Source organism: Labrus bergylta, chromosome 16, assembly GCF_963930695.1.
Source record: "Labrus bergylta chromosome 16, fLabBer1.1, whole genome shotgun sequence".
Taxonomy (NCBI): Eukaryota; Metazoa; Chordata; class Actinopteri; order Labriformes; family Labridae; genus Labrus; species Labrus bergylta.
In genome coordinates, this window is record NC_089210.1 from 23858329 (window position 1) to 23884660 (window position 26332).

General features: G+C 39.7%; 3 protein-coding genes across 4 annotated transcripts; 1 reads left to right on the forward strand and 2 right to left on the reverse strand.

Annotated features, from left to right (window-relative positions):
- Positions 1-9935: 9935 nt before the first annotated feature.
- Positions 9936-17397, forward strand: LOC136183069 (immunoglobulin lambda-1 light chain-like). Of its 2 annotated transcripts, none has more exons than XM_065964974.1 (4): positions 9936-10022; positions 10115-10437; positions 15863-15896; positions 16771-17397. In XM_065964974.1, exons 1-4 carry the CDS (start codon positions 9983-9985, stop codon positions 17097-17099), a joined length of 726 nt encoding a protein of 241 aa, XP_065821046.1. In that variant the 5' UTR covers positions 9936-9982; the 3' UTR covers positions 17100-17397. The 2 variants fall into 2 exon arrangements, with proteins under 2 accessions (XP_065821046.1, XP_065821045.1); XM_065964973.1 differs by lacking the exons at positions 9936-10022; positions 10115-10437 and adding exons at positions 15023-15130; positions 15221-15546.
- Positions 17398-18603: 1206 nt separating this feature from the next.
- LOC136183076 (immunoglobulin lambda-1 light chain-like) lies at positions 18604-21976 on the reverse strand. Its single transcript, XM_065965018.1, has 3 exons — positions 21703-21976; positions 20012-20041; positions 18604-19185 (listed from the first exon to the last, which is right to left on the reverse strand). The coding sequence occupies exons 1-3, from the start codon at positions 21959-21961 to the stop codon at positions 18857-18859; spliced, it is 618 nt and encodes a 205-aa protein (XP_065821090.1). The 5' UTR covers positions 21962-21976; the 3' UTR covers positions 18604-18856.
- A 1935-nt stretch (positions 21977-23911) lies between these two features.
- On the reverse strand, positions 23912-25963 carry LOC136183049 (cilia- and flagella-associated protein 45-like). The gene has a single exon (XM_065964819.1). The coding sequence runs from the start codon at positions 25961-25963 to the stop codon at positions 23912-23914; it is 2052 nt and encodes a 683-aa protein (XP_065820891.1).
- Between the last annotated feature and the right edge of the window lie 369 nt (positions 25964-26332).

Consider the following 26332-nt stretch of genomic DNA (forward strand, 5'->3'; position numbering starts at 1 on the left):
ATATACAGATCTTTTAAAGTGACTATACCTTTTAGTCTCCAAATGTCAAAAGTAGAATCTGAAATGGATGGTAGGAATGCATGGTTACGATAAACTGGCGTATGAGTAGAGGTGTCCGGCAATTTGCAGCTCCTCCTAATTTGCTGCCATATTTTCAGGCAGTTAAGGATTATTCGGTTATTGACTTTTGTTGTTGCAGGCAGTCCAGATGATGAGAAAAGAAGAGCTGTAAGCGAGCTATTTTCAACATTGTTCTTTTCAATGGCAACCCAAGCCGGGGTGTTTGTTGAAACTTCTCTCCCATAACCTTCCTGCCAGTATACAAGGGCTCTCAGATTTGCCGCCCAGTAATAATGCAGAAAGCACGGCAATCCTAACCCACCTCTCTCTTTTGACTTGTGTAGATGTATTTTTGATATTCTGTGAGCTTTAAAACCCCAAATGAAAGGCATAATTATTGAATCTAATGATTTGAAAAAAGATCTTGTCAGAAAAATGGGGAGATTTTGAAAAAGGTACAGAAATCTCGGAAGGGAGAATGCTATTTTAATAGCATTTATGCGACCCATCATTCTTTGAAAAAAGAAAACCTGTTAGGGACAAAGCCGTTTGATCAGCATGGACAATGGAAGTTATATGATTTTTTAACCTATTTGCTAATAATTTTGTAAAAATCTTCATGTCAGAGTTTAACAAGGAAATAGGTCGAAAAGATGAAGGTTCTGTCTCATCCCTGCCCTCTTTTTGTATTAATGAGATATTGGCCTCATACAGAGTGTTTGGAAATGTATGTGCTTCAAATGAGTGGGTAAACAGCCTCAACAGGAGAGAACATCTTCTCAGAGTATTTTTTATACTGTTCAATGCTGAAACCGTCCGGGCCTGCAGTCTTACCATTAGGAAATGATCTTATAGCATCTAAAATTTCTTGAATGGTGATGTCTGAGTTTATAGCATCATGTGCAGCCTTGCTCAGCTTAGGGAGATCTAGACCTCCCAGCCAACTCGAGGCGTCTCCATTTGCTTTTGACATATATAATTGCTGGTAATATTCCTTAAATCGATCATTAATGCCCTTTGGGTCCACAACCATTTCCCCAGATTTTGATCTAATTTTATGAATGGCTCTACTGGCCTGTAAACCTCTCAGCTGCCGGGACAATATTTTTTCCCCTAGTTCAAAATGTTTTTGCCTTAATTTAAACAGCTGGTCCCGCACTTGGTCAGATAAAATAGTGTTATATTCATACTTCAACTTTAGGATATTCTGTAGAATAGAAGGGTTCGAGAAGGACCTATAAGTTGTTTCCAACTGCGATAGTTGACCTTCGATCTCTAATAGTCGCTTTCGCTTTTCCCTTCTTATTGCAGTTTCAAATGAAATGATATGCCCTCTGCTCACTGCCTTAAAAGTTTCCCACAAGGTAGAGTCACTAACCTCAGAGTTATCATTAGTTTCCAGAAACTAGTTTTAGCAGACATAAACTGGTCGAATGATGCATCCGAGAGCAGCGAAAGCGCTAGTTGTACTGTTGTTTCTTATGGTTAAGGTCGAGGACTAGTGAGGTTGGAGAATGGTCTGAAATTAAAATATATTGATACTTTGTAGAGATCACATTAGATATCAAACTGGAGTCTAGTAAGAAAAAAATCTATCCTTGAAAACGTCTTGGTGGAAAAAAAAGAATAATCCCTGTTTGTGGGATACTGCAGTCTCCAGATGTCGACTAGATTCATAGAAGACATTAAATTCTTTAACATCATGGAGGATGCAGGTAATTGGGTTGTATTTGCCGACCTGTCCAAAAAACTATCAAGCACACAATTACAGTCGCCACCGCTTATAATATGCGTATCTGAGGGGTTGGAGAGTAAACCAAATATCTTTCTGGAGAAGGTTGGGTCATCAAAATTTGGGGCATAAATATTCAAAAGTGTAACATGGAATGAATAAATGTAGCCTGTCACCAGAACATATCTGCCGTTAGGGTCACTCAGAGCACAAACATGCCTAAATGGAACAGTTTTACGAATCAAAATTGCCACTCCCCGGGCCTTACTGGAGAACGTTGACTGGAAGACCTGGTTGACCCAGGTACACCTTAGTAATTGATCTTTTATAGGATTAATATGTGTTTCCTGCAAGTAAACAATATCAGCAGAGAGGGCCTTTAAATGAGAGAACATGCGTGTTTAATTACGTGCCCCATTCCCCGGACATTCCAGCTGGTAAAAGTAATGTAAAGTAATAAAGTAAATGAAGTAAACTAGGATGCATATCTAATTAAAACTGTGTCAATATACATACATGCAGCCCTTAGAAAACAAAAATAATAAAGAAACAATGCAAACCAGAACCTTAAGAACATTACCCCCCTTGCCCCGCCTCACTTTCCCAAACAAAGTGAGAGCAAAGACCCAAAATACTCACACAGGGGTTGCCGGACCATATGAACCGTCAAGCTAAAGCTAGGCTAACATTGTAACCTCATGGCTCCCTCTCAAGCAATGTAAACAAACATAGTAGTGGTCATGAAAATGTCCATGCCTAAATAACTGCACAGTAAGAGTCACATACCAGAAGGTCATACCATGCCAGGTCAGTAAATGGGCAGCCAATGTTCAAATCAAAGTTTTTGCAAAACCCTCAGCTTCCTGCGGCGATGAAAACACCTTGTCCAAGTCACCGTGGGTTACATGCAGCCTTGACGGTTAAATGAAGCCTGTCCTTACACCAGCATCCCGAAGACTCCTACGGACACCATCGAATGCCTGCCGTTCCTTCATCGCCTCCGCCGGGTAATCGGGAAAGATATGAATTGCTTTGCCATTGTTGCACAGAGGAAATTGTTGACGGGCCAATTGCAGTATCTTCTCCTTCATCTGGAAATGATGGATCCAGGCAATCATTACGCGCGGCTGCACGTCTTTACCAGAGAGTAGCTTACCCATACGGTGCACACGATCAACTTCAAGTGGCTTTGGAAAGTTACCTGCACCGAGAAGCTCAGGAATAAACTCTGTTAGGCGACCATTCTCGATCTTTTCAGGGAGACCAACAATTTTAATGTGAGCGAGCCTCGAGGTTTATCACCTGTCTGCTTTTCTAAAATATTTAAGTGAACAGTAAATCAATTGTTTTATGTATCTTCATTTAGGCAAAGAAGAGATAAAAGCAGCAAGTCTGACATCTTCCACAGAGGTGAAGCGTAAGTTAAAGCGCAAGCTTTTTTTGAAGTTTCATAAGAGGATTGTCAAAACAAGCTATTGTTAACAATACAGTCTTCTAAAATAAAAATCACACTGAGTCATACACCAGCTAAATGTTAAATAGAAAGGTGATGTTTTCTTTTCCATTTTACAATCAACAGAACCTAAAAATGACTCATTTCAACCTTCATCTGCACACCTGTTACAGAGGTCAGGCTAGGGTTACATAGTTTGAAGGAACCTCCTCCTTTTTTCACCTGTGCTTGGACTAAGAGCTGTGCCAGATGCCCTGCTCATCCACTGTGGTAGAAATGACCTTACACCAGCAGCTCTCCCAGATGAAGAGTCCTCTCTGCCATCACCCAGAGGAGCTGATCGACATCTGAAGAAGGTGGACAGAGTCTGGTGCTTTGTGACAGTGAACAGTGAGAAGGCTACCACAGTCATCCTCAGATAAAACACAGAGATCCTGGTCAATGTTCAATGGTGCTATTTTTCTTTACATGATGTTGCCATGTGTTTGAAAGGCCAGATGCTGAAGGGTTGTGTTGGATTTGCTTTTCCATCATATTTTAACAGTCAAATCATCCAGGATCTCTATACTTTATTTGATGTCCCAGCAGTTTGACCTGATGGTCTCCCTTACTTCTTTTCCACATGGTTAATGAAGCCAGGGGTTGTTTATTGAAGTTTTTTTCAATCTGACATGACTGTCTCTGATTAACTGGAGCACTACAACGTGTTGGTCACAGTAAAATAATTTAGCAGTTAAGTTTATAGCTCACATTTGAAAAGGCCTTGAACTGACATTCATTTCTTCTTGACCAACAACAACAAAGCTAACAGACGAGCTCAGCTTGTCACAGCCGGGCTCGTCTGAGATAAATGGCCTTCAAACTTATTTAATATTAAACATTTAAAGCCAATAAGCATAGCAAGATACGCATGAGATTCCATTTCAATTTATTCAATCACAGACTTGTCAAACAGTCTGGCATGTTGTGCTGCTGTTTTCAAGAGTTAATGACTAAAGAGAAGAACTCCATCGAGAGAGGACAGGAAACGCTCAGGGGACGAGTCCTCCATGTTGTCAGGGGTTGCTGATGGATCTGAATCTGAGGGCATCTTCTGTAATAAAGAAAAACAATCATGGAGTTAAATGTAAAGTATAATGAATTTTACTGTGATGTTTATGCTTCAGACCTGAAATCAGATCTGTCCTCAGGTTCTGCTAAACTTCAGGTTCTAAAGTTTACTTTAAAGACAGGAGAACTATTTAAGAGGAAAAACAAATTAAATAATAATACATGATGAATCCAATAATATGATCAGCTTTATGAATTTATGTTTTAAGACAAAAGTGTTCCTGTCACTTTCTACTGAAGATTATTTTAAACTGTCATCACATGGGCCAGCCTGATAAATTAAACTAATGTTAAATATTTTCATATAATCAGACAGCCAATTTGTGTGCAGAACCTCACCGGAGCTGGAATCAGACTCTGGACTGCTGTTTTCTTTGGGCATTGATTTCCTTGAAGACAGAAAGAAGAACAATTTAAACATGAACTAGACTTCTTGCAGAACCATAGAGGCTGTTAAAATCTTCTGCTAGTCTTCCTTACATTTTAAGAAGGACTATAAATTGTTACTAAAATTACTCTGATGCTGATAGCGGTTACAATAACACGGTCCAATCATATGAGAGATCATTTTACCTTTGAGTGCTATGTGAAGGCGTTCTCTTCAGAATCAGCACTGCAAAGACAAGGTGATGGCGTCCACCTTCACAACCTGCTGCTTCAGTCTGGCTGCATCATGGTCACCTACAGGAACACCACAGAAATGCAATCAAAGTACTTCACTTTATTTATCAGAGGATGTACTGTATGCAAAGTAGAATTTTTTTAGCTGTAATTCCTCAAAGATTTGAGACTGCTTTGTTATTTGAGAGCACAGATTGTTTCTTTTCCCTTCTCTCTGTTTGCCTGTACATGACCTTTTAGTGCTGTAAAAGATGCTACAGTAAATCCTGGATCAGCTGTGCGGATGGTGTGACTGTGTGGTAAAGCTTTGTTAAAATTGTGCAGTGTGGTGACAAACTGCTTATAAAATATAAAATAGTATTTTATTGGTGAGGTGGCCCAATCAAAGCGTCCTACAGAGTAGCAGCAGCTTTAGAGGGAGGAGACGAGCACATTAATGGAGAGGAGCTCACCAGAGGGGGCGAGCTGGGGGAGAGGCGCACAACCCGAGAAAAAGGAAATCCCTGTTTAAAATATAATGTTGGCGAAAAGAGGGAAACAAGAAGACATTAATGTCAATGTTAAAATTCTTTTGAATACAGAGGCTGTGGATGTTCAGTTTTCTTTGGCTATAAAAAGGCAACAACAGCCTGTAGTTTAATCCTGGTGTTTCTCTTCGTTAACCATTATTGAAGCGAAATCAAAAATAAATGCATGACATTTAAAACATATTAACATGTGTGGGGAAAAACGTGATCTTTATGTCTTCTTTTATTGTGCCTGTGTCTCCTCTTAACTACAATAACAGCAGCATGTTGTGTGTAACAGTGGTCTCCTGCATTAACACCTTCCTTTCAAAGGTGTTAAATACAGACACAGTCACAATCACCGCAATGTTTGTCAGGTTTTGTCAATTTTTAGAACAAATTCTCAATGAGCGTCATTAAATTTACAATATGATCAATATGATGTGTGGAAGACAATGCAGAATATTTATCACGTTTAAGCAGCATGATGCTCGGTTAATATTACCGTATTTTCCGCACTATAAGGCGCACTGGATTATAAGACGCACCTTCAATGAATGGCCTATTTTGGAACTGTTTTCATATATAGGGCGCACCGGATTATAAGGCGCATAGAATAGAACGTGTTTACAACTGAACAAGGCTGGGAGATATTGTGAATATATAAATATAAATACGTATAAAACTACGTACAGGTATTATTAGGAAAGTATTATTGTGAATGCACTACGTTTTATACGTAGTGCATTCACAATAACTCAACGTTGTTCAAACGTTAATGTGCATATTCACAATATCTCCCAGCCTTGTTCAGTTGTAAACACGTAAAAGAAACACAGTCTGATACCGCTAATTCAAACGTGCATAACTCAACATTGTTCAGTTACGTATAACACGTAAAGCTCACTTTTTCAGTTCATTCCCCGTCCACGAATCCCTCGAATTCTTCTTCTTCAGTATCCGAATTGAACAGTTGGGCGAGTACGGCATCCAACATGCCCGGCTCCCTCTCGTCATTATCCGAGTCAGTGTCGCTGAGCGCCGTGTACAACCAGTATGGATCAACCAATTAACCAATTGATCCATATATAAGGCGCTCCGGATTATAAGACGCACTGTCGTTTTTGAGAAAATTAAAGGCTTTTAAGTGCGCCTTATAGTGCGGAAAATACGGTACATTACACCACCGCTGGTTGTTGATGTTTGCGTTCACGTTTCGGTTCGTCTCTTAAATCAGTAACAGTTATATTAAATCAGAGCTTACCTTTAGTTTTATCTGGATACATAGAGAAATATTCTACCCTTGTATATAGGTTGTTAGTCCAGGTTGTTTTACTTTCCTCAACCAAAAAGACACTGGACCCCAAAAACTGCTCGGTTGTGCTTTCGTTCAAACACTTCACTCTGGTATCTCTCCATAAGTGCATGTTGAGAGGTTCATGTTTGTGCATGTGTGTGTGTGTGTGTGTGTGTGTGTGTGTGTGTGTGTGTGTGTGTGTGTGTGTGTGTGTGTGTGTGTGTGTGTGTGTGCGTGTGCGCGTGTGTGTGTGTGTGTGCGCGTGTGTGTGTGCGCGTGTGTGTGCGCCATAGACTGTAAATATTACGGTGTGCGCGTGTGTGTGCGTGTGTGTGTGTGTGTGTGTAAGCCTGGTTTATGTGTGTTCACTTTTAGTCTATCTACTTCTAATTCATAATAAACTGAGAGTGACAGTTTTATTCCTTTTTCTTTAATATGCAGGGTCTCTTTACTTTTGTCTTCAATGTGTGTGTATAAATCTTTGTTTTAACAATGTGTAAAAAGGTTGGTTTTAATGCCATGGCATTGTTACTACCCACTACCCACTTACATTTAATCAACCAATCAGTATGCTTAGTGACCTGTTATTAATTACATGTCAGTGCTCAGTCCACAGACTTTATCATGTCCTGAATAAGATCAAACAGAGAATATTGTATAAATAGTTTTCCACATGAATCAAAGTGTTTTGTTTTATTCTGACTGTGTCATGATTTGGTCTGGTTTAGTTTTGTATTTTGTGTATTTCAGAGTTTAGATTTATTTTTCTTGCTTTAGTTCTCATTCTTCTGGTGTTGCTTGTTTCCCTTGTGTGTTATCTTAATGTTTCCTAGTTTAGTCTGTAGGTGTTTTTATTTTGTAATTTCTTATCCTTGTGTTTCTCTGTACTAGTATTGTTAAATTATTGAGTTCTCTGTGTCTTCCTAGTCTTCTCTAGTGTTTCCTGTTTTATTTTGTAGTTCTTGTCCCCAGTGGTTCTTGTCTTGTATTTCTTCCTGCCTCTGTGTGTGTTTCCCTCCAGTGCTGATTGCCCTCATTGTCTTCACCTGTGTGCTTTGTCTCACCTGTGTTTGATTACCCCTGTGTATTTAGTCTCAGTGTTCCTTCCTTTTTGTAGTCAGATGTTCCCCTTGTCAGTTTGCCAGATGTCTACGTGGCTTATTTTCTTCATTTGGATTTTTTTGTTAAGAAAGTACGTTTTTGGTTTTGGGCGTTTGATCTTTTGTTCATAAATATTGTTTTGGTTTTCTTCAATTGGGTTCCAGTTCCTTGTTTTTCATATGTGACAGACTGGCTGGAACAAGAAAAGGGAAATGGCAGAAACAGGGTTTAATTAAATATTTTATTTTCCTTAATCAATTTTGAATTTGAATCTATAAATAAGTAGAACTATGAGAATAGAATTATTGATAAATTGGATTTTGTTTTCCAGCATTGCTGGTTTGACTCCCGTGTTGTCCTGTTCACATGTTGGACTGTGATTTTAACATTCTTTACACTCTTAAGATCAAATGATTCCCACTGGTTGCCCACATGTGGTGCTTTGCCTTAAATAACAGCGAGAGGTGTAGTTCATTATAGTGCACCATATGCTTATTCATAAGATTTGCTCATTAATCTGTTCAGAATGAAGTTGGGGAAACTCCCCCAAAACACCATTCATAGTGTGATAAATGTATATATTGTAATAAAGCAGAGTTCTAGACCAGCTTTATAACCATTATGTTCCTTTATATTTCTCACAACTCACAACAGCAGGATGAAGATTCAGGTGGTTTGATAAATGCTGCCACCTTGTGGCTAAAATTAACTTTGTATAAAAAGATAAATATTTGAAAGCTTTAAAACCATCATATTCATACACCATGCATATAGTACAAATAATATAAGCCAACATTTTCTGTAAAATATACAATCATATCATCTCATTTTTTGATACATCAGCATTTCTGGACAAGAAGACTAAGGTGTCTGTGGCCCTCTCCTCCTCGGCCCCTTAATAATCCCCCGTACAGGAGCTCTCATCTGTGCTCGCAGTGGAGCCCTGAGTCCAACGCTGGGGGGAATCCTCTGCACCGGCCGCCGAGGCAGAGTGAATCTGCCGCTCCTTAGATCGTCCACAAAACCCTCCACGCTGTCAAACTTTGCAGAGAGCCTCGCCAGCTCATCTTTTAGAGCGTTGAAGTGCTTGTAGAGATCTCCCAGAGCATCTGACAGGGGCTGGATCCTTCACACAAGTAGAGATATGAAGGAAAGTACAAATGACTAAATTATTTTAAATGACTGCATGACCTGTCAAAGAGCTTTGGTACTTTGATTTTCCATAAGCTCACATTAAATTGGAACATTGTTTACTGGTAGAAGACAAAGGAGAGCCAAGTCAAGTTGACAACTTGAAAGTCAGGCCATGCTGTTAAGGAGGAACAGCCCCATCATCTGCAGGAAACATCAGGACAACAGACATAAAGCATGGTAGTCCCTTAAGAGAAGATGAAAGTTTATAAAGAGCACATTTTTGTCCAAAATCTCAGAAAAGACACCTACGAGTGAACAAGTGAAATATTTACTCACATAAACATTTGGCGCAGAGTCTTTTTTTTTAAAGAAAGGTTCAATGACTTGGAGTTATATAAATCACACAAGTGAAGAGAAAAGAAAAGAAACCATCTTGTGATGTTTGTGTTTTAAAATCATGACAAACACTATCACCTCCAAATGAATGTGACATGAATATGATATTAGTGTGTACAGAGTTAAGGGAACTTTAATAGGATGCAGAAGAAGATCATGTTTGTGTCTCATTATGAGTTTCTGTTGATTTTTATAACTAATAACAGAAATAACAGGACAGATTTACAGCTCATAAAAAAGATTATGAAACATTTTTAATCAGCTCAACTAACAGAGATGGACTTTATGTTTTATACATAAACTTTTGTTGGACCCTCAGGTTATTTACTAGATTCAAAGAAGATCATCAGAACTCCAAAGACAACAACAACATGACAAACAGGAACAAACAGACATAAATCCTGTCTGTTATTAATGAATGAAAACAGTGCTGAGTGTGTAAACTCCTCCTCCTCCTCCTCTTCTCCTCTCCTCAGTGTCTTTATAAGCTTCAGTGTCTCTTCTCCTCACACTCCAACCCTGCTCACCTCTCAGCTGGACAGTAAGGGACGTTTACAGCACACACTGACAACATGCTGGGGACCCTGTGCACTCTCATCACTGCTCTAACATGTAAGGAGGCTGACTTACTGCAGCTTTGAGCTCATGTTGGATTCATCAGTCTGTGTGTTTCTCTTGACTCCATGTCATCTTGTTGTTTCCAGGTGTGAGTGCTGTGACGCTGGTGACACAGAAGCCTCCTGTTGTGACTCTGAGGAGAGGAGAGACAGCCACCATGGACTGTAACCTGGGGACTGTGACGAACAGTTATGCTCTTTGGTACAAACAGATTCCAGGAGGAGTTCCTCAGTATATTCTCAGGAACTATCACAGCAGCTCTCCAGAGTATGGCTCTGGTTTCTCCTCTCCAAAGTTCACATCCACTCATCAGTCACAATCAGATTATCGTTTGATCATCAGCACTGTGGAGGAGAGAGACTCAGCAGTTTATTACTGTCAGACATGGGACAGCTCTGTCAATGAGAACGTATCACAGTGATTTACACCGTGACAAAAACCTCCTCACTGAACACTTCTGCTTTTTGACTCTCTGACACATTAACTAAAGCCCCCTGTAACTACCAGCCAGTGTCCTCAGTGTATTCTTGATAGACCACTTTGATGTAAAAAAACAAAAAAACATTAACCATTTATTAACCATCAGTAAACATGAAGACATAACATATTTCAGTGTTTTCAGACTCTTTTTCTTTCATTTTCATGACACTTCATTTTGAAAACCATGAAGCCACCATTCAAATAGTTTTCTGTTATATGCTGGAAAGGAGGCTCTAGCCGATTGTTGAGCCTCGGATACAGGAAGAACAATGGTGATTCCGTCCTGGTCGTGGGACAGTGGATCAGCTCTTTACCCTCGCAGAGCTTCTTGGGGGGGCATGGGAATTTGCCAACCCAGTCTCATGTCAAAATGTGTAATACCTATGTTTGTCCACAGCGCAAAACGTAGTAGTTTCACAGTAAGGGCTTTAAAATTGTGACATGCCTACATTTTCTTTTGCCTGTTGTTGAATTGTCTTTGTTGCATCCAGTGCGTGCATGTGAATAAGAAGACAATTTATTAATTGCCAGTGGTTCATTTATTAACCGAGAGTAGACATGTGTCATTCATCAGGCATGACATGTTATAACTGCGCATTCTAGTGGTGCTGATCAGGATAAACACGCGCCTGCTACGGTGGCCTGTAGTAAACAAACAGAACGATCATTTAGCGAATGATCTACATCCTTACATTTTGCTTTTAGCTCTATCAGAAGCAAAAAAACACTTTGCAAAATCAACATAAAACTATTCTGTCTTACTGTACTGCTAACATGTACATCATACAGCTTTGTAGAAACTTATGGACTTTTCAATAACATTTCCACATTTAACTTGTAACTATCACAGAATCATGACATTTCTGTTAAGTTTTCTCTTTTTCAAAATACTCAACAAAATGAAACACACATTTTACTGTCCCTTTTACTTCTTTCTTTTTTTTTAGTTCATTTTACTGAATGTATTTTGGAGTTGGTCTGCAAATGCGTCCTGAGCGTGAGATGTAAGGGGTGTTACTGTAATTACTGAGGGGGTTCTCTGTCTGTGTGAAGTGGCCTTCGAGGGGATTTGTGATGAGGTCTCAGTGTGTATGACTCTGTCAGCTGTGGAGGGAACATTATCCAATGCAGAGTGGTTCGTGTTCTGGGGCTCGAAGTCCTCTGTATACGTGGCGGTGGTGGCTCTGCAACAGGAAGGATGTGGCGGCGATTTCTCCTGTATGTTCTTCCGTTGGACTGGATGATGTAGGAACGAGGCTCTTTGCTCACCATTTTCACGATTCCAAGTTAATTGTAGCCTTTGGGAGCCTGCATTCTGACAACTTGTCCTTCTGACAAAGGTCTGAGAGGGCGACTTGAAGTGTCATAGTGGCGCTTTAAAGTGAGCCTTTTGTTGAGAAGATGGGCATTCATTTGCTGGGTATTTTTTGGGGTAGGCTGCAACAGTTTGGTGCTCACAGGAATAGCTGTACGTGTCTGACGTGACATCAGGCGTTCAGCTGGAGAACCAAGTGTAGGATCACGGGAGATGTTCCTGAGGTTTAGAAGGTTAAGAAACACATCAGAATCGTCTCTGTAAGATTGTTCCAGCAGTTGCTTGGCACTGCGGACAGCTCTCTCTGCAAGTCCGTTTGATTGAGGGTACTCAGGGCTGCTTGTGAGATGTTCAAAATCCCATTGTCTTGCAAAATCCTTAAACTGCTGACTGGTGTATTGTCTGGCATTGTCAGAGAGCAGGGTGTGAGGTGTGCCATGCACTGAAAAGTGTCTTTTTAATTTTGTGATCACAGCTGATGACGTCATGTTGTGGATAAGGTCAATTTCAAACCAACCTGAATAAGAGTCGACCAGCACTTGGTAATGTTTACCATGCCAATCGAAAATGTCTGTTGCCACTGTGGACCATGGGAGGCTTGGAACTGGATGAAGCTTAAGAGGCTCCTTTTGCTGATGAGATCTGGTGCTGTTGCACACTGCACATGAAAGCAACTCTTCAGTGATGTGTTTTGACATTGTTGGCCAAAATATGACGCTTCTAGCTCTGCGTTTTGTTGCTTCAGCACCGGGGTGTCCTTTGTGCACAATGTTAATGTACTCTCTGTGCAGGGACTGGGGAATGACAGTTTTGTGTCCTTTTATGATGATTCCACCCTCGACTGTCAGCTCATCTCTGTAGGGGAAGAAGGGACGCACAGCAGGCAGGAGCTGGCTCTCTCTTGAGGGCCAACCTCACTGAATGCCTGCAGTGAGAGTCTGTAGCACCTCATCCTCCGCTGTGTGCTTTCTAAGTTCTTCCAGGCGGGCTGTGGAAATGTAACTAACAGACATAACTTCAAAAGTGTCATTTTCAGCAGGGCTCTGGGGAACTTTTGTAGTCGGGGCTCGTGAGAGGGTGTCTGCGAGGTACATGTGTTTACCTTTTTTGTAGACTAAGGTGATGTCATAGCTTTGCAAGTGTAGCATCATTCTTTGGAGATGGGCAGGGGCAGAGTTGATCGGCTTCTTTAGGATTGTCACCAAAGGTTGGTGGTCTGTTTCCACCGTTATGGGCTTACCATAAACATAGTCTCTGAACTTTGTGCAGGCAAACACGACAGCTAGCAGCTCCTCCTCAATTTGAGCATAACGAGTCTCTGTGTCCGTGAGGGTACGTGATGCAAAGGCAACGGGTTTGCCGTTTTGAAGGCATGCAGCTCCTAGTCCATAACAAGATGCATCGCATGTTAGTAACATCATAATATGACAGTACAGGTGGGCTTGACAGACACGACTTGAGACGTTCAAATGCTTCCTGATGCTGCTGGAACCAGCACCATGCAGTTTCTTTGTGAGTCAGTTTTCTCAGTGGTGAGGCAATGTCACTGAAGTTCGGGATGAACTTGCCAAGGTAGTTGACCATACCAAGGAAACGCTGTAGTGAGGTGACGTCTGTGGGGACTGGAATGTCTGTGATGGCTGCAGTTTTAGCAGGGTCTGCTTTAAGTCCTCCACTTGTGAAGACGTGACCTACATAGCCAACGTGGTCCAGGTGAAATTTGCATTTTGCTGGATTAAGCCTGAGGTTTATTTCTTTTACTCTTTCAAGCACTCTCTTTAAGTTAGCATCATGCTCAGCTACATCACAACCTCCGATGATGACGTCGTCGACGATAACTGAACATGGATAACCTGCTAACAGTTGTTCCATGAAACAATGAAATCATATAAATCACACAAACTGTATAGTATTGTCTTTATGTATTGTTACATGTTATAGTTTATAATGTTGCTAATATGCATCGATCTGTTCCAATCGTTTTATTAAATTTGGTTGTAATGTAAGACATCCATGAAAATGTAACAGAAATCATTAGTTATTGCATAGGAGCTTAGTTTGATGTCTCTGGTCTGATGTAACCCGTTTTATGAGCCGCAAACCGAACGTCCACTTCCTTCAGGTTCGTTGTTGATAGCATCCATAGCTACCACCATAGCAACAGTAGAAAACGTAACAGTCCAACGATTTTCAAGCGAGACCTGAAAGAATCTTAGTAGAAACGAACAAACTAAAGATCATAAACATAAACTGAACGAAGATTATGAAGATACAATGTACATTTGTCGCCAGAAAGGTTATCAAAATGACACCTAAGCCTCAAACTATCTTAAAATATTGCATTGAGTCTCTTTCACATTTAACGCTCCTTGTAACTGCTCTACTCTAGAATGTGACATCCAATAAGTGTCCTAAATGTATTCTTAAAGGACAGAAACCTCGTCTCATTTATTATTACACATAACAAGAAAAAACTTTAGTCAGTGTCTATGTTCATCTTTTCTGCATGTTGATATAAACAGTTGGACTGAAGTTAAGTTGGTTAAAGCTACTAAAACTATATTTTTATCGATGAAAAAATAGCTTTGATTGTAATACATAATGGAAAAGATACAAAACTAAACACACAGATTCATTCTTTATCTCTGGAAACATTGAAAACCAAGAGGAGCTTGTATTTAGAATATAAATCACACAAGTGAAGAGAAAAGAAAAGAAACCATCTTGTGATGTTTGTGTTTTAAAATCATGACAAACACTATCACCTCCAAATGAATGTGACATGAATATGATATTAGTGTGTACAGAGTGAAGGGAACTTTAATACGATGCAGAAGAAGATCATGTTTGTGTCTCATTATGAGTTTCTGTTGATTTTTATGACTAATAACACAAATAACAGGACAGATTTACAGCTCATAAAAAAGATTATGAAACATTTTAATCCGCTCAACTAACAGAGATGGACTTTATGTTTTATACATAAACTTTTGTTGGACCCTCAGGTTATTTACTAGATTCAAAGAAGATCATCAGAACTCCAAAGACAACAACAACATGACAAACAGGAACAAACAGACATAAATCCTGTCTGTTATTAATGAATGAAAACAGTGCTGAGTGTGTAAACTCCTCCTCCTCTTCCTCTTCCTCCTCCTCTCCTCTCCTCAGTGTCTTTATAAGCTTCAGTGTCTCTTCTCCTCACACTCCAACCCTGCTCACCTCTCAGCTGGACAGTAAGGGACGTTTACAGCACACACTGACAACATGCTGGGGACCCTGTGCACTCTCATCACTGCTCTAACATGTAAGAGATTCTTCTCAGTCCTTTCACACACCATCATTTCACACACCAACCTTTCACTCATGTCTTTTTCTCTGTGTGTGTGTGTTACAGATGTTGATGCAGTGATAGTGTTGACCCAGACGCCTGCTGTCCACACAGTTTCTACAGGACAACAAGCTGTTCTTCAATGTAACATCCAGAGAGATGATAGTAATTATGTCTCCTGGTACAAACAGGTTCCTGGTGAAGCTCCTCAGTATGTTCTGAGATTTCACCACTCTGACAGCTCACCTGACTTTGGATCAGGATTCTCCTCAGACAGATTCAACTCTAAATCTTCATCAAACATAGATTATCAGTTCATCATAAAGAGAGCAGAGACAGGAGACTCTGCTCAGTATTTCTGTCAGACATGGGACGACTCTGCTTCTCAAGCTGTATCACAGTGATTCACACTGTGACAAAAACTTCAGTGACAGACTGACTGCTGCATACATGAGATGTTGACTAAGTCAATCCAAGAAAAGCAGAATAACTTGAACAAAACAAGAAAGGATACTAAACAAAGTGTTCTTCAGGGTGAAAAGAGTTTGATAAAAGTCCATCAGTGTTGTTGTATTGTGAGCAGACTGATGAAACAATGACATGTTGACAGTGAAAGTTGCTCTCAACAGGATGTTTCAGTTCCACTCCCCTCATTAGTGAGAGTCAGGAGGTTTTTGTACAGCCATGTATACAAACTGAATCACTGTGGTATTCGGACAAGGCACCAAGCTGATTGTGACGAGTAAGTACTTTGAAACTCATCATGAAATGAGAGAGATTTGATCATTCTTATTCAAACTGATCAGTAATCATCATTTGTTATTTAACTCATTGTTCAGATATATTTTTGTGTGAACAACACACATTTATATTTAGTTCTCTTTCTGACACCAGACTATGTCTTGGAATGAAACAGAAAGCTTTCAAAAAGATTTCAACATTTGTATGAAATAGTTTCTGTCAATTCTGAAGTATGTTGATGTTTGAGGAATGTTGAACAGTTCAGATCAAATTACAAAATGTGACAATTCATGTCCAAATATAAACGGCATGTTTGATCCTTTCTAAACCTTTGTTGAATCATCTCTAAAATGTTTCTTACAATGTGATATGAAGAATTCAAACTTCTAAACTTCTCGTGTTTCAAATGTTTAAAGTTTTTGATGAGTTAGTTTTTTAAATTAAAAACATGCTCTGGATTATTTCCTCATTTCTAAGTGTTAGATAGTTGGTTAGAAAAAAGAATTGAATTGTTATTTCAGGACAGTTGTTTCATATTTCACAAAGTATTTTTCATGGCACACAAAGTGTCTTTATGATATTGTTACTGTCATAAAAAATGATCCTGATTGATGAATGACTCATCATTTTGATCATCATTTCATGATGTTTTTACATGTGATGACAACATTCTTTACTGCAGCCTGTTTGTCAAACTGTGAACAAAACTAATGAGTTGATGGTCTCTGTCATACTTTGTATTGAATGACTTCACTTGTACTCATGTGTTCAATGTCCTGTGTGTGTGTGTGTGTGTGTGTGTGTGTGTGTGTGTGTGTGTGTGTGTGTGTGTGTGTGTGTGTGTGTGTGTGTGTGTGTGTGTGTGTGTGTTTCAGGCTCCAGCCTCTCTCCTCCTGTCCTCACAGTCTTCCCTCCGTCCAGTGCTGAGCTCCAGTCCAACAAAGCCTCTCTGGTCTGTCTGTCCTCTCAGTCTGTGCCTTTTGCAGATGTGAGCTGGTCTGCTGCTGGGAGTCCAGTGAGCAGTGGGATCTCTACCAGCACGGCCGTTCAGCAACCAGACCAGACTTTCCAAATCAGCAGCTATCTGTCCATCCAGACGTCAGACTGGAACATGGACAAGGTCTACACATGTCGAGTGTCTTTGGGCTCCCAGACTTCAGAGAAAACCATCAACAAGTCCCACTGTTCCACTGAAGACCAGTAGAGGAGCAGAGGGACCATTTCTAATCTGCTTCTTGACTCTTTGTGCTGTTTGCTCATTACAAGGTTCACATCTTACAGTATATGTCTGCATGCTTGTAATACATGTTGTGTCTATCTGTCCATTAAACCTTCTCAAGTGTTAAGTTCCTCTGGGCTCCCACACCTCAGAGAAGAATTTGACCAAAGACGATGAATAGATTGATCAGCATTTTTTTTATGCATAACTGTTGGTGTGAACACAGCTTTGCTTTATTGTGCATGGATTATTTGAAATAAAAGCATTCTTAATTAGATACAAATCTGTTGAGTTTATTTTGTCTTAGGTAAAATGTTTGTATGTATATACTCAAAACAATCAGGAAAATACACACATACAAATCAATAGGGCAGGTGCAGAGTCGACCCAAAAAAATCACTGAAGACAAATCAGACCGTCTGATGAGGAGTATAGTCGTGATCAAAATGTCACACTGGTGAAATACATTTCTGGTATATTTAACCCCTGCAGTGCACAAGACGCTTTGTCTTTGTCTTTTGTATAAACTTATAGCTGATACAAAAACCTCTAAATCAATCAAATATGAATCTTAAGATAATTGACTGCACTTTAACTGACTCTTTTCAAACATGCACACATAAATGCATCAAGAGTTGTCTCCCCCTTGTGGTTGAAGTCAAGCCTTAGAGTTTTTTTCTTCCATATGTTATGTTTAAGAAAACCAATCTGTAAGTGATGACAGAATGTGATGTATTGAAGTACTTGTCATCCACTTACTGTTTGTCTGTGCATTATTTTTAACCCTTTAAAAGAAAACAATTATCTTTGCACAAGTATCTATGTTTCTGGATTTCATTTGTCAGAATCTACTTCAAGGCAGGTCCTGCAAAAAAGATTAAGCTATGATTAAATATACACAGCCTTATGGTGCCTTATAATCAGCATCAGTATGGTGCAGCCACTCAAAACTAAATCTTTAAAGGATTTAAATATGTAAAGATGATCAAAATTATTATTTATTATTTTTACATTTTAACCGATCCTACAAGTTTCTACATTTAAGGACATTGTTAAGGTATTTGTCTGATTAACCAATTGATCACAAATGAAACATCAGTGTATTTCAGGTCAGAGACAGTTTTACAGTGAGCTGACCTTTGACCTCTTCATTTGCATGCAGCTATGAATAAGGAGAGGAGGCCTGCAGGTGCATCCTGAGGAGGAGGAGAGGGAGGAGCAGAGAGGTGATGCTTCACTGATGGAGGATGAAATCTCAGTTTCATTTGTTCATTTTATCTGATTATTCTAATAACACTTCCTATGCAAGAAACTAAAACGAGGCAAATATACAATAAACTGAAAAAGCTCTTTGTTGATGCACAGGTTGACCTATTTAAAATAGAAACATCTTCAAATACTGTTTTATTATTTAAAGACTGAATCAATGAAATGTTTTTGTGTTGATTAATAACCTGTTGATAAGACAAACATCAGTAATGAGGAAATAAACAGTTCAATCATTTTTTATTTTTTTGTTATTTTTATTCATGAGTTCAATTAAAGAAAATTCTTCATTAATCACATTTTGTATTGCATAATTAATGAATCTGTAGCACGTTGCAAAGCTGATCCATCACCTCCACCTAAAGGCCACAACATGTATTACAAGCATGCAGACATATACTGTAAGATGTGAACCTTGTAATGAGCAAACAGCACAAAGAGTCAAGAAGCAGATTAGAAATGGTCCCTCTGCTCCTCTACTGGTCTTCAGTGGAACAGTGGGACTTGTTGATGGTTTTCTCTGAAGTCTGGGAGCCCAAAGACACTCGACATGTGTAGACCTTGTCCATGTTCCAGTCTGACGTCTGGATGGACAGATAGCTGCTGATTTGGAAAGTCTGGTCTGGTTGCTGAACGGCCGTGCTGGTAGAGATCCCACTGCTCACTGGACTCCCAGCAGCAGACCAGCTCACATCTGCAAAAGGCACAGACTGAGAGGACAGACAGACCAGAGAGGCTTTGTTGGACTGGAGCTCAGCACTGGACGGAGGGAAGACTGTGAGGACAGGAGGAGAGAGGCTGGAGCCTGAAACACACACACACACACACACACACACACACACACACACACACACAGGACATTGAACACATGAGTACAAGTGAAGTCATTCAATACAAAGTATGACAGAGACCATCAACTCATTAGTTTTGTTCAGAGTTTGACAAACAGGCTGCAGTAAAGAATGTTGTCATCACATGTAAAAACATCATGAAATGATGATCAAAATGATGAGTCATTCATCAACCAGGATCATTTGTTATGACAGTAACAATATCATAAAGACACTTTGTGTGCCATGAAAAATACTTTGTGAAATATGAAACAACTGTCCTGAAATAACAATTCAATTCTTTTTTCTAACCAACTATCTAACACTTAGAAATGAGGAAATAATCCAGAGCATGTTTTTAATTAAAAAAACTAACTCATCAAAAACTTTAAACATTTGAAACACGAGAAGTTTAGAAGTTTGAATTCTTCATATCACATTGTAAGAAACATTTTAGAGATGATTCAACAAAGGTTTAGAAAGGATCAAACATGCCGTTTATATTTGGACATGAATTGTCACATTTTGTAATTTGATCTGAACTGTTCAACATTCCTCAAACATCAACATACTTCAGAATTGACAGAAACTATTTCATACAAATGTTGAAACCTTTTTGAAAGCTTTCCGTTTCATTCCAAGACATAGTCTGGTGTCAGAAAGAGAACTAAATATAAATGTGTGTTGTTCACACAAAAATATATCTGAACAATGAGTTAAATAACAAATGATGATTACTGATCAGTTTGAATAAGAATGATCAAATCTCTCTCATTTCATGATGAGTTTCAAAGTACTTACTCGTCACAATCAGCTTGGTGCCTTGTCCGAATACCACAGTGATTCAGTTTGTATACATGGCTGTACAAAAACCTCCTGACTCGAGGGGAGTGGAACTGAAACATCCTGTTGAGAGCAACTTTCACTGTCAACATGTCATTCTTTCATCAGTCTGCTCACATTACAACAACACTGATGGACTTTTATCAAACTCTTTTCACCCTGAAGAACACTTTGTTTAGTATCCTTTCTTGTTTTGTTCAAGTTTCTTCATGATTGTACCAAAAAGAAACCTTTATAACACGATGTAAATGTGAATAGAGTTCTATGAAGAGGTGGCCGTTGATAATGAATCAATTTTGTTGCTATGAAATTCATAATCTAGAAACAGGAGCTTTTCAAGTCTGAATTGTATGTTGGACAGGGCCTCTCTGTTTGGAGTTTGCTCCTGTGCATGCGTGGGCTCTCTCCAGGTACTCTGGATTCCTCCCACAGTCCAGACATGCTCAATAGGTCAATTGGTGACTCCACATTGCCAGTAGTTTTCATCTGTCTTCATGGATAAAGGTAAAGTGCATTTTCATAAAATGGTATGTTGAGTACAAAAAAGGGTTACTTTTCTTAAACACAACAAATCAAACAAGAGAAATGTTTAAAGAGATTCTTGTAAAGGTGGTTTATCGACTTACTTTCTACATGTGTTGGTGTCTCATATTCTGTGAAGTGTAAAATCTTCTCTGCATGAACACAAGACATAACGAAGAGGCTGCTGCTACAGAAAATACAACACCATAGTAAAGAACACACAAACACACACAATGACAAGGTGAGAATGTGTGTGTGTTTGTGTGTATTAAATCAATTGTTTCCCAATCAATGTGAAACACTGTCACTAACCCAGTGATTGTATGCCTGTGAATTAGACAGAACATACAGAGAGAACATGTCAGTATCACAATTCCTCTCTTTGGACAGACAGTGACTGAAGACTGCAGCACATGTGAAGGTGGAAGCAAACTGTCTGCTGCTCCAGAGCTCCTCTACTATAATACTTCAAATGAAACCTCGTATGTGATCCTGTGGTCCCAGCCTGACTCACACAGACCCTGTGTCAGGAGAACTGGTAGATGTCTAGGCTCTGTGCAACATGCAACAAGCTGCAGTCTATACTGAGCAGTAAGCTGGATGTGATGGAGAGTATATTTTATTCAAATAGATATACTGGACAAACTCCAGTCAGGTTGATGGACTGAAACTCCCCCTGATCTTATAAGACAGCAGACAGGACGGGTAAAAAGAAGAGATGACACCTCTTCTTTTTGATTACAAGGTTACAGACAGTTTGTTTGTCAGATAAGAGAAGCACACTTGAGAAGTTAAGAAAAACACAGCAAGTGTTCCTTTGAATCTATCTGCTCAGGGAATGTAGACATGTTGTGTTTGTGCATCAGTTCTGGACCTGTTGATGAACATGTGAGACAAGAGCTGACTCAAAGAACTGGAGACACAACATGATAATTCTTTAACCAGAGAATATTTAACCAACATTGAAAAAATCACACAAGATGAATAATAGTGTATTGAAATGTATGCATTGTAATATTAATAGCGTTGAATTTCTTTTGTGGCTTCATTGTGGTCAAAGTTAAGTGCAGTGACAAAAAGCAGAAGTGTTTAGTGAGGAGGTTTTTGTCACGGTGTAAATCACTGTGATACCCACTCTTTGACAGAGGTGTCCCATGTCTTACAGTAATAAACTGCTGAGTCTCTCTCCTCCACAGTGCTGATGATCAAACGATAATCTGATTGTGACTGATGAGTGGATGTGAACTTTGGAGAGGAGAAACCAGAGCCATAGCTTGGAGAGCTCCAGCTGTGATAGTTGCTCAGAATATACTGAGGAACTCCTCCTGGAATCTGTTTGTACCAATGAGCAGCACTGTTAGTCACAGTCCCCAGGTTACAGTCCATGGTGGCTGTCTCTCCTCTCCTCAGAGTCACAACAGGAGGCTTCTGTGTCACCAGCGTCACAGCACTCACACCTGGAAACAACAAGATGACATGGAGTCAAGAGAAACACACAGACTGATGAATCCAACATGAGCTCAAAGCTGCAGTAAGTCAGCCTCCTTACATGTTAGAGCAGTGATGAGAGTGCACAGGGTCCCCAGCATGTTGTCAGTGTGTGCTGTAAACGTCCCTTACTGTCCAGCTGAGAGGTGAGCAGGGTTGGAGTGTGAGGAGAAGAGACACTGAAGCTTATAAAGACACTGAGGAGGAGGAGGAGGAGGAGGAGGAGGAAGAGGAAGAGGAGGAGGAGGAGGAGGAGGAGGAGGAGTTTACACACTCAGCACTGTTTTCATTCATTCATAACAGACAGGATTTATGTCTGTTTGTTCCTGTTTGTCATGTTGTTGTTGTCTTTGGAGTTCTGAATCTAGTAAATAACCTGAGGGTCCAACAAAAGTTTATGTATAAAACATAAAGTCCATCTCTGTTAGTTGAGCTGATTAAAATGTTTCATAATCTTTTTTCTGAGCTGTAAATCTGTCCTGTTATTTCTGTTATTAGTCATAAAAATCAACAGAAACTCATAATGAGACACAAACATGATCTTCTTCTGCATCCTATTAAAGTTCCCTTCACTCTGCACACACTAATATCATATTCATGTCACATTCATTTGGAGGTGATAGTGTTTGTCATTATTTTAAAACACAAACATCACAAGATGGTTTCTTTTCTTTTCTCTTCACTTGTGTGATTTATATTCTAAATACAAGCTCCTCTTGGTTGACTAAAGTTTTTCTTCTTATGTGTAGTAATAAATGAGATGAGGTTTTCTGTCCAGAATACATTTAGGACACTTGTTTGATGTCATTACAAATTCTTGAGTAGAACAGTTTCAAGGAGCGTTAAATGTGAAAGAGATTCAAAAGCAGAAGTGTTCAGTGAGGAGGTTTTTGTCACGGTGTAAATCACTGTGATACGTACTCACTGACAGAGCTGTCCCATGTGCTACAGTGATAAACTGCTGAGTCTCTCTCCTCCACAGTGCTGATGATCAAACGATATATATGGTATATCGTCATTCATATATCATAACGATATATGAATGATGGTTCTTCAGAATATATTGAGGAACTCCTCAGAACTCTGCCTCTGAAAGATACTTTGTTTTCAGCAATGATCTGCAACAAGTTCCCCCTTATTTCTACAAAGATAATGAATCACATACCATGTTTTAAAAATGTAAATGCTATCAATATTCTGAAAAGGCAAATCAGCACTGAGTTAAAACATAAATAAAGCAATAAAGTAATGTAGCAAACATATCAAACTTAAATCTTAATTTCTTCATTATTTTTCTTAGAAAAAACATTTAGCAATTTACAAAATATGTATCAAAGTGTGTTTTGTCAAAAACCTTTATTGAGGTGTCATCAGATGAGAACCATTGGATCAGGGACTGGTGTATCGGAAGCTAAAAATAATGAATTTATTTTTCAATACCTTGCCATTGTTAAGGCACGATCATAAAGAAATGCAGAACAATAAAACAAACTAGAATGAATAAAGTCACAGCAGACCAAAAGAATAATTGACAAGGATTTTATTTCATACAGCTTCAAGTCAATAACAATATTTTTGTTCTTTTATTTATTTATTATTATATATTATTATTTAAGTTTTACTAATTTAAGGTCCTAATTGTTATATCTAATATTGTATTGTTGGGACAAACCAGAGTACCCGGAGAAAACCCACGTGCAACAGAAGAAGAAAAGTACAAGTAGAATAAGAAGAGATGAAGTAGATGGAGCAAAGTTAGGAGGAAAGGGGAATGTTGGAGAGAAATGGTGAGGAATGAGGTGGGTGGGACAGGAAAGGAATTTTGTAGTTCAGGCTTCTCTCCTTGAACTATCTGTGGATAGGGGGAAGGCGGAAGTTTGGTTGCCCTGCAGAGGTCAGCCGGCCCTTAGAGAGAGAGGGTGCAGTTGAGAAGCGGGTCGGTCGCAGATCACTAATCCTGGTCTCTTCATATCCGAGCCCCGTCTTGTTGTGATCCTGCTTGCAAAAAATGGGACTGACCCTTCCTCTGACAGGGTGTTCAACAGCATTATGAATAGGTGGGAGGTGGAAGGGCTTCTGGACAAGGTCATCTCTAGAAGTGAGCTGAATTTGATTGATTTTCTTGGCCTCAGCTTGTTGTCTTTGATGTTGTCTTGGGAGTCTTTCGCGATTTGCAATGGCTGAGTGATCCCGTTCCTTTTTCTGATGTTGTTCCTTATCATTCTGATGCTGGATAATGGCTATGTTGTTTTGCTGTCTGTCCTGTCTCTCACTTTCTACCTCCTCAGCAGCAAGCAAATTTAAATGTTTCTTATATTGCCTCTCACTTCCTTTTCCACCCTGCGTCATCTGCCCCATGGTATTAAGGAGTGTTCCCTCTGTACTGTGTGTCTTATCACTGGCTCTTTGGTCTTTTAGTGTCTTCTTGTTGTTAACTTTCCTTTCCACCACACTGCAGTATTTTTCAGAGAGTCCTGTAGCCTTTAACTCCTTCAGCTTGTGTTGTTTAGTCTCATCAACTTGCACACGTTTCAGCTTATTTGCTTCAATCAAATCATGAGCCTCTTTCATGATCTTTTCGCGATTTGCAATGGCCGAGTGATCCTGTTCCTTTTTCTGATGTTGTAAGGCCTCTAAGTAGTTTGCTGCGTTCTTACGCTTCTTCTCCTCTTCCTCCTTCTCTTTACTGAGGCTGTACTGTGACGCCTTTAACACCCGCTCAAACTCTTCTTTCTGAAGCATGACCTCTCTACTCTGGTAGTACTGTTTGGAGTGCGACTGCTCCAAGCGATCGGTGCGCATCTTTGCTTCCTCTTGTACTGTCTTTGCAGCCAGATCTTTCTCTTTTCTCCTCCATTTGATGTCTTCCATTTCTTTGATCCTCTTAGTGTGGATCTCATCCTGCTTTGCCTTGTTGTCTCTAACTTCTTTCTGCCGAGCAAACATCTTAGCATGCTCCAACTCCCTCTCTTTCTTTTTGCGTTTCTGCGCTGCTTTCTGTTCAGCCTCCTGCTTCATTTTTTTCTGGATGAACTCTGCGTTTTCAATGTCAGCCAGCTTCTCCTCCTCCATCCTCTGCGTCTTGGCGAGCATTTTCATTGCTTTGATGTGCTTACGCTCTTCGTGTAGATGCTGTTGTGCCTCTCTTTTCTGCTCCAGGGCTTTGAGGTCCTCCAGTTTCCATTTCTTCTCTCTCTCTTGTACTGTCTGTTCCTCCTGTCTTTTCATCTCATCCTGCACCTGCTTGTTTGAATGAATGTTTTGTGATACTTGGTTGAGATTATGCTTCATCACTCTGTTTAGCTTTTGTTTGTGGAGTGCATCAGCTTGCTCAATGGCCTCTATGGCTTTGAGGCGCTCCATCTCTACCGTGACATTCAGGAGCTTCTCCTCTTCTGCCAACTCGGCCTGGATCCGTCTCTTCTCCATGATCTGGACCTCACGTATCTCTTGACACTGAGTAGCCAGAATCACCTTGTTGAGCTCCTTGATCTCATCTTCTTGCATCATAATGAGAGTATTGGCCCGCTCCAACGTCTTCTTTGAACGGTCCTGGGCCTGAATCTCCATCTGAGAAGGTGGCATGTTCTGCTTGCGGATATTATTTACCTCAATTAATCTATGCCTGATGGATTCTGCTGCTTTATACTCCTCCTCCCTCTTCCTCTGATGAGCATTCATTTCAACCTTGGCAGTAATCTTGGATGCTGAGAGAATCGGCTGCCACTCAGATGATGACAAGACGATGGACTCTCTAGAAGAATTTGATTTACCACGTCTGTCAAGCATGATTTTGTTCCCAAACAGGGATTCATCTACCTGAGAGGTAGGAGCTACTGTGCGGTAGCGACGAGCACCAGTGTGGTTCTTTGGGGCTTCACGACTGAATCCAAGTCTCATGGTTGTATTGTTGCAAGTCATTATTGGTTGCAATTTGAAGTGAAAATGAATAAGGTTTGTAAAACAGTTTCCAAAACACTAATCCTTTTGTATAATCGAATCCTCTGGTCTATAGTCTAAATTATATGTGACATCATTACATTCCATTCCTTTGGTCTTTATTTTATTTTGATTTGAAATTTAAAGTTGAAACAAACAACATGGACATTCTCATAGAATGTAGTCAACTGTTGTCATGACAACATGTTTGCAATGCAAATAATCTCTTCATAGAGTTGCTGTGATTGGCTAATTACATGCAGGCTAATCCTGATTGGTTGTTTGATTGAGACCTGGTATGTTATATTCATAGCTTTCACGTGACGTCAC

What these genes read in the sequence shown, in the direction of transcription:
- LOC136183069 (XM_065964973.1), top strand. Translation starts at nt 15,091, where the DNA reads ATGCTGGGGACCCTGTGCACTCTCATCACTGCTCTAACAT. An exon ending in ACGACTCTGCTTCTCAAGCT is followed by an intron (nt 15,547 to 15,862) that starts GTATCACAGTGA and finishes TGAATCACTGTG; the next exon opens with GTATTCGGACAAGGCACCAA. An exon ending in CACCAAGCTGATTGTGACGA is followed by an intron (nt 15,897 to 16,770) that starts GTAAGTACTTTG and finishes TGTGTGTTTCAG; the next exon opens with GCTCCAGCCTCTCTCCTCCT.
- LOC136183076 (XM_065965018.1), bottom strand. Translation starts at nt 21,961, where the DNA reads ATGGACTGTAACCTGGGGACTGTGACTAACAGTGCTGCTCATTGGTAC. An exon ending in CTCTGTCAAAGAGTGGGTAT is followed by an intron (nt 20,042 to 21,702) that starts CACAGTGATTTA and finishes TCACTGTGGTAT; the next exon opens with TCGGACAAGGCACCAAGCTG. An exon ending in CACCAAGCTGATTGTGACGA is followed by an intron (nt 19,186 to 20,011) that starts GTAAGTACTTTG and finishes TGTGTGTTTCAG; the next exon opens with GCTCCAGCCTCTCTCCTCCT.
- LOC136183049 (XM_065964819.1), bottom strand. Translation starts at nt 25,963, where the DNA reads ATGAGACTTGGATTCAGTCGTGAAGCCCCAAAGAACCACACTGGTGCT.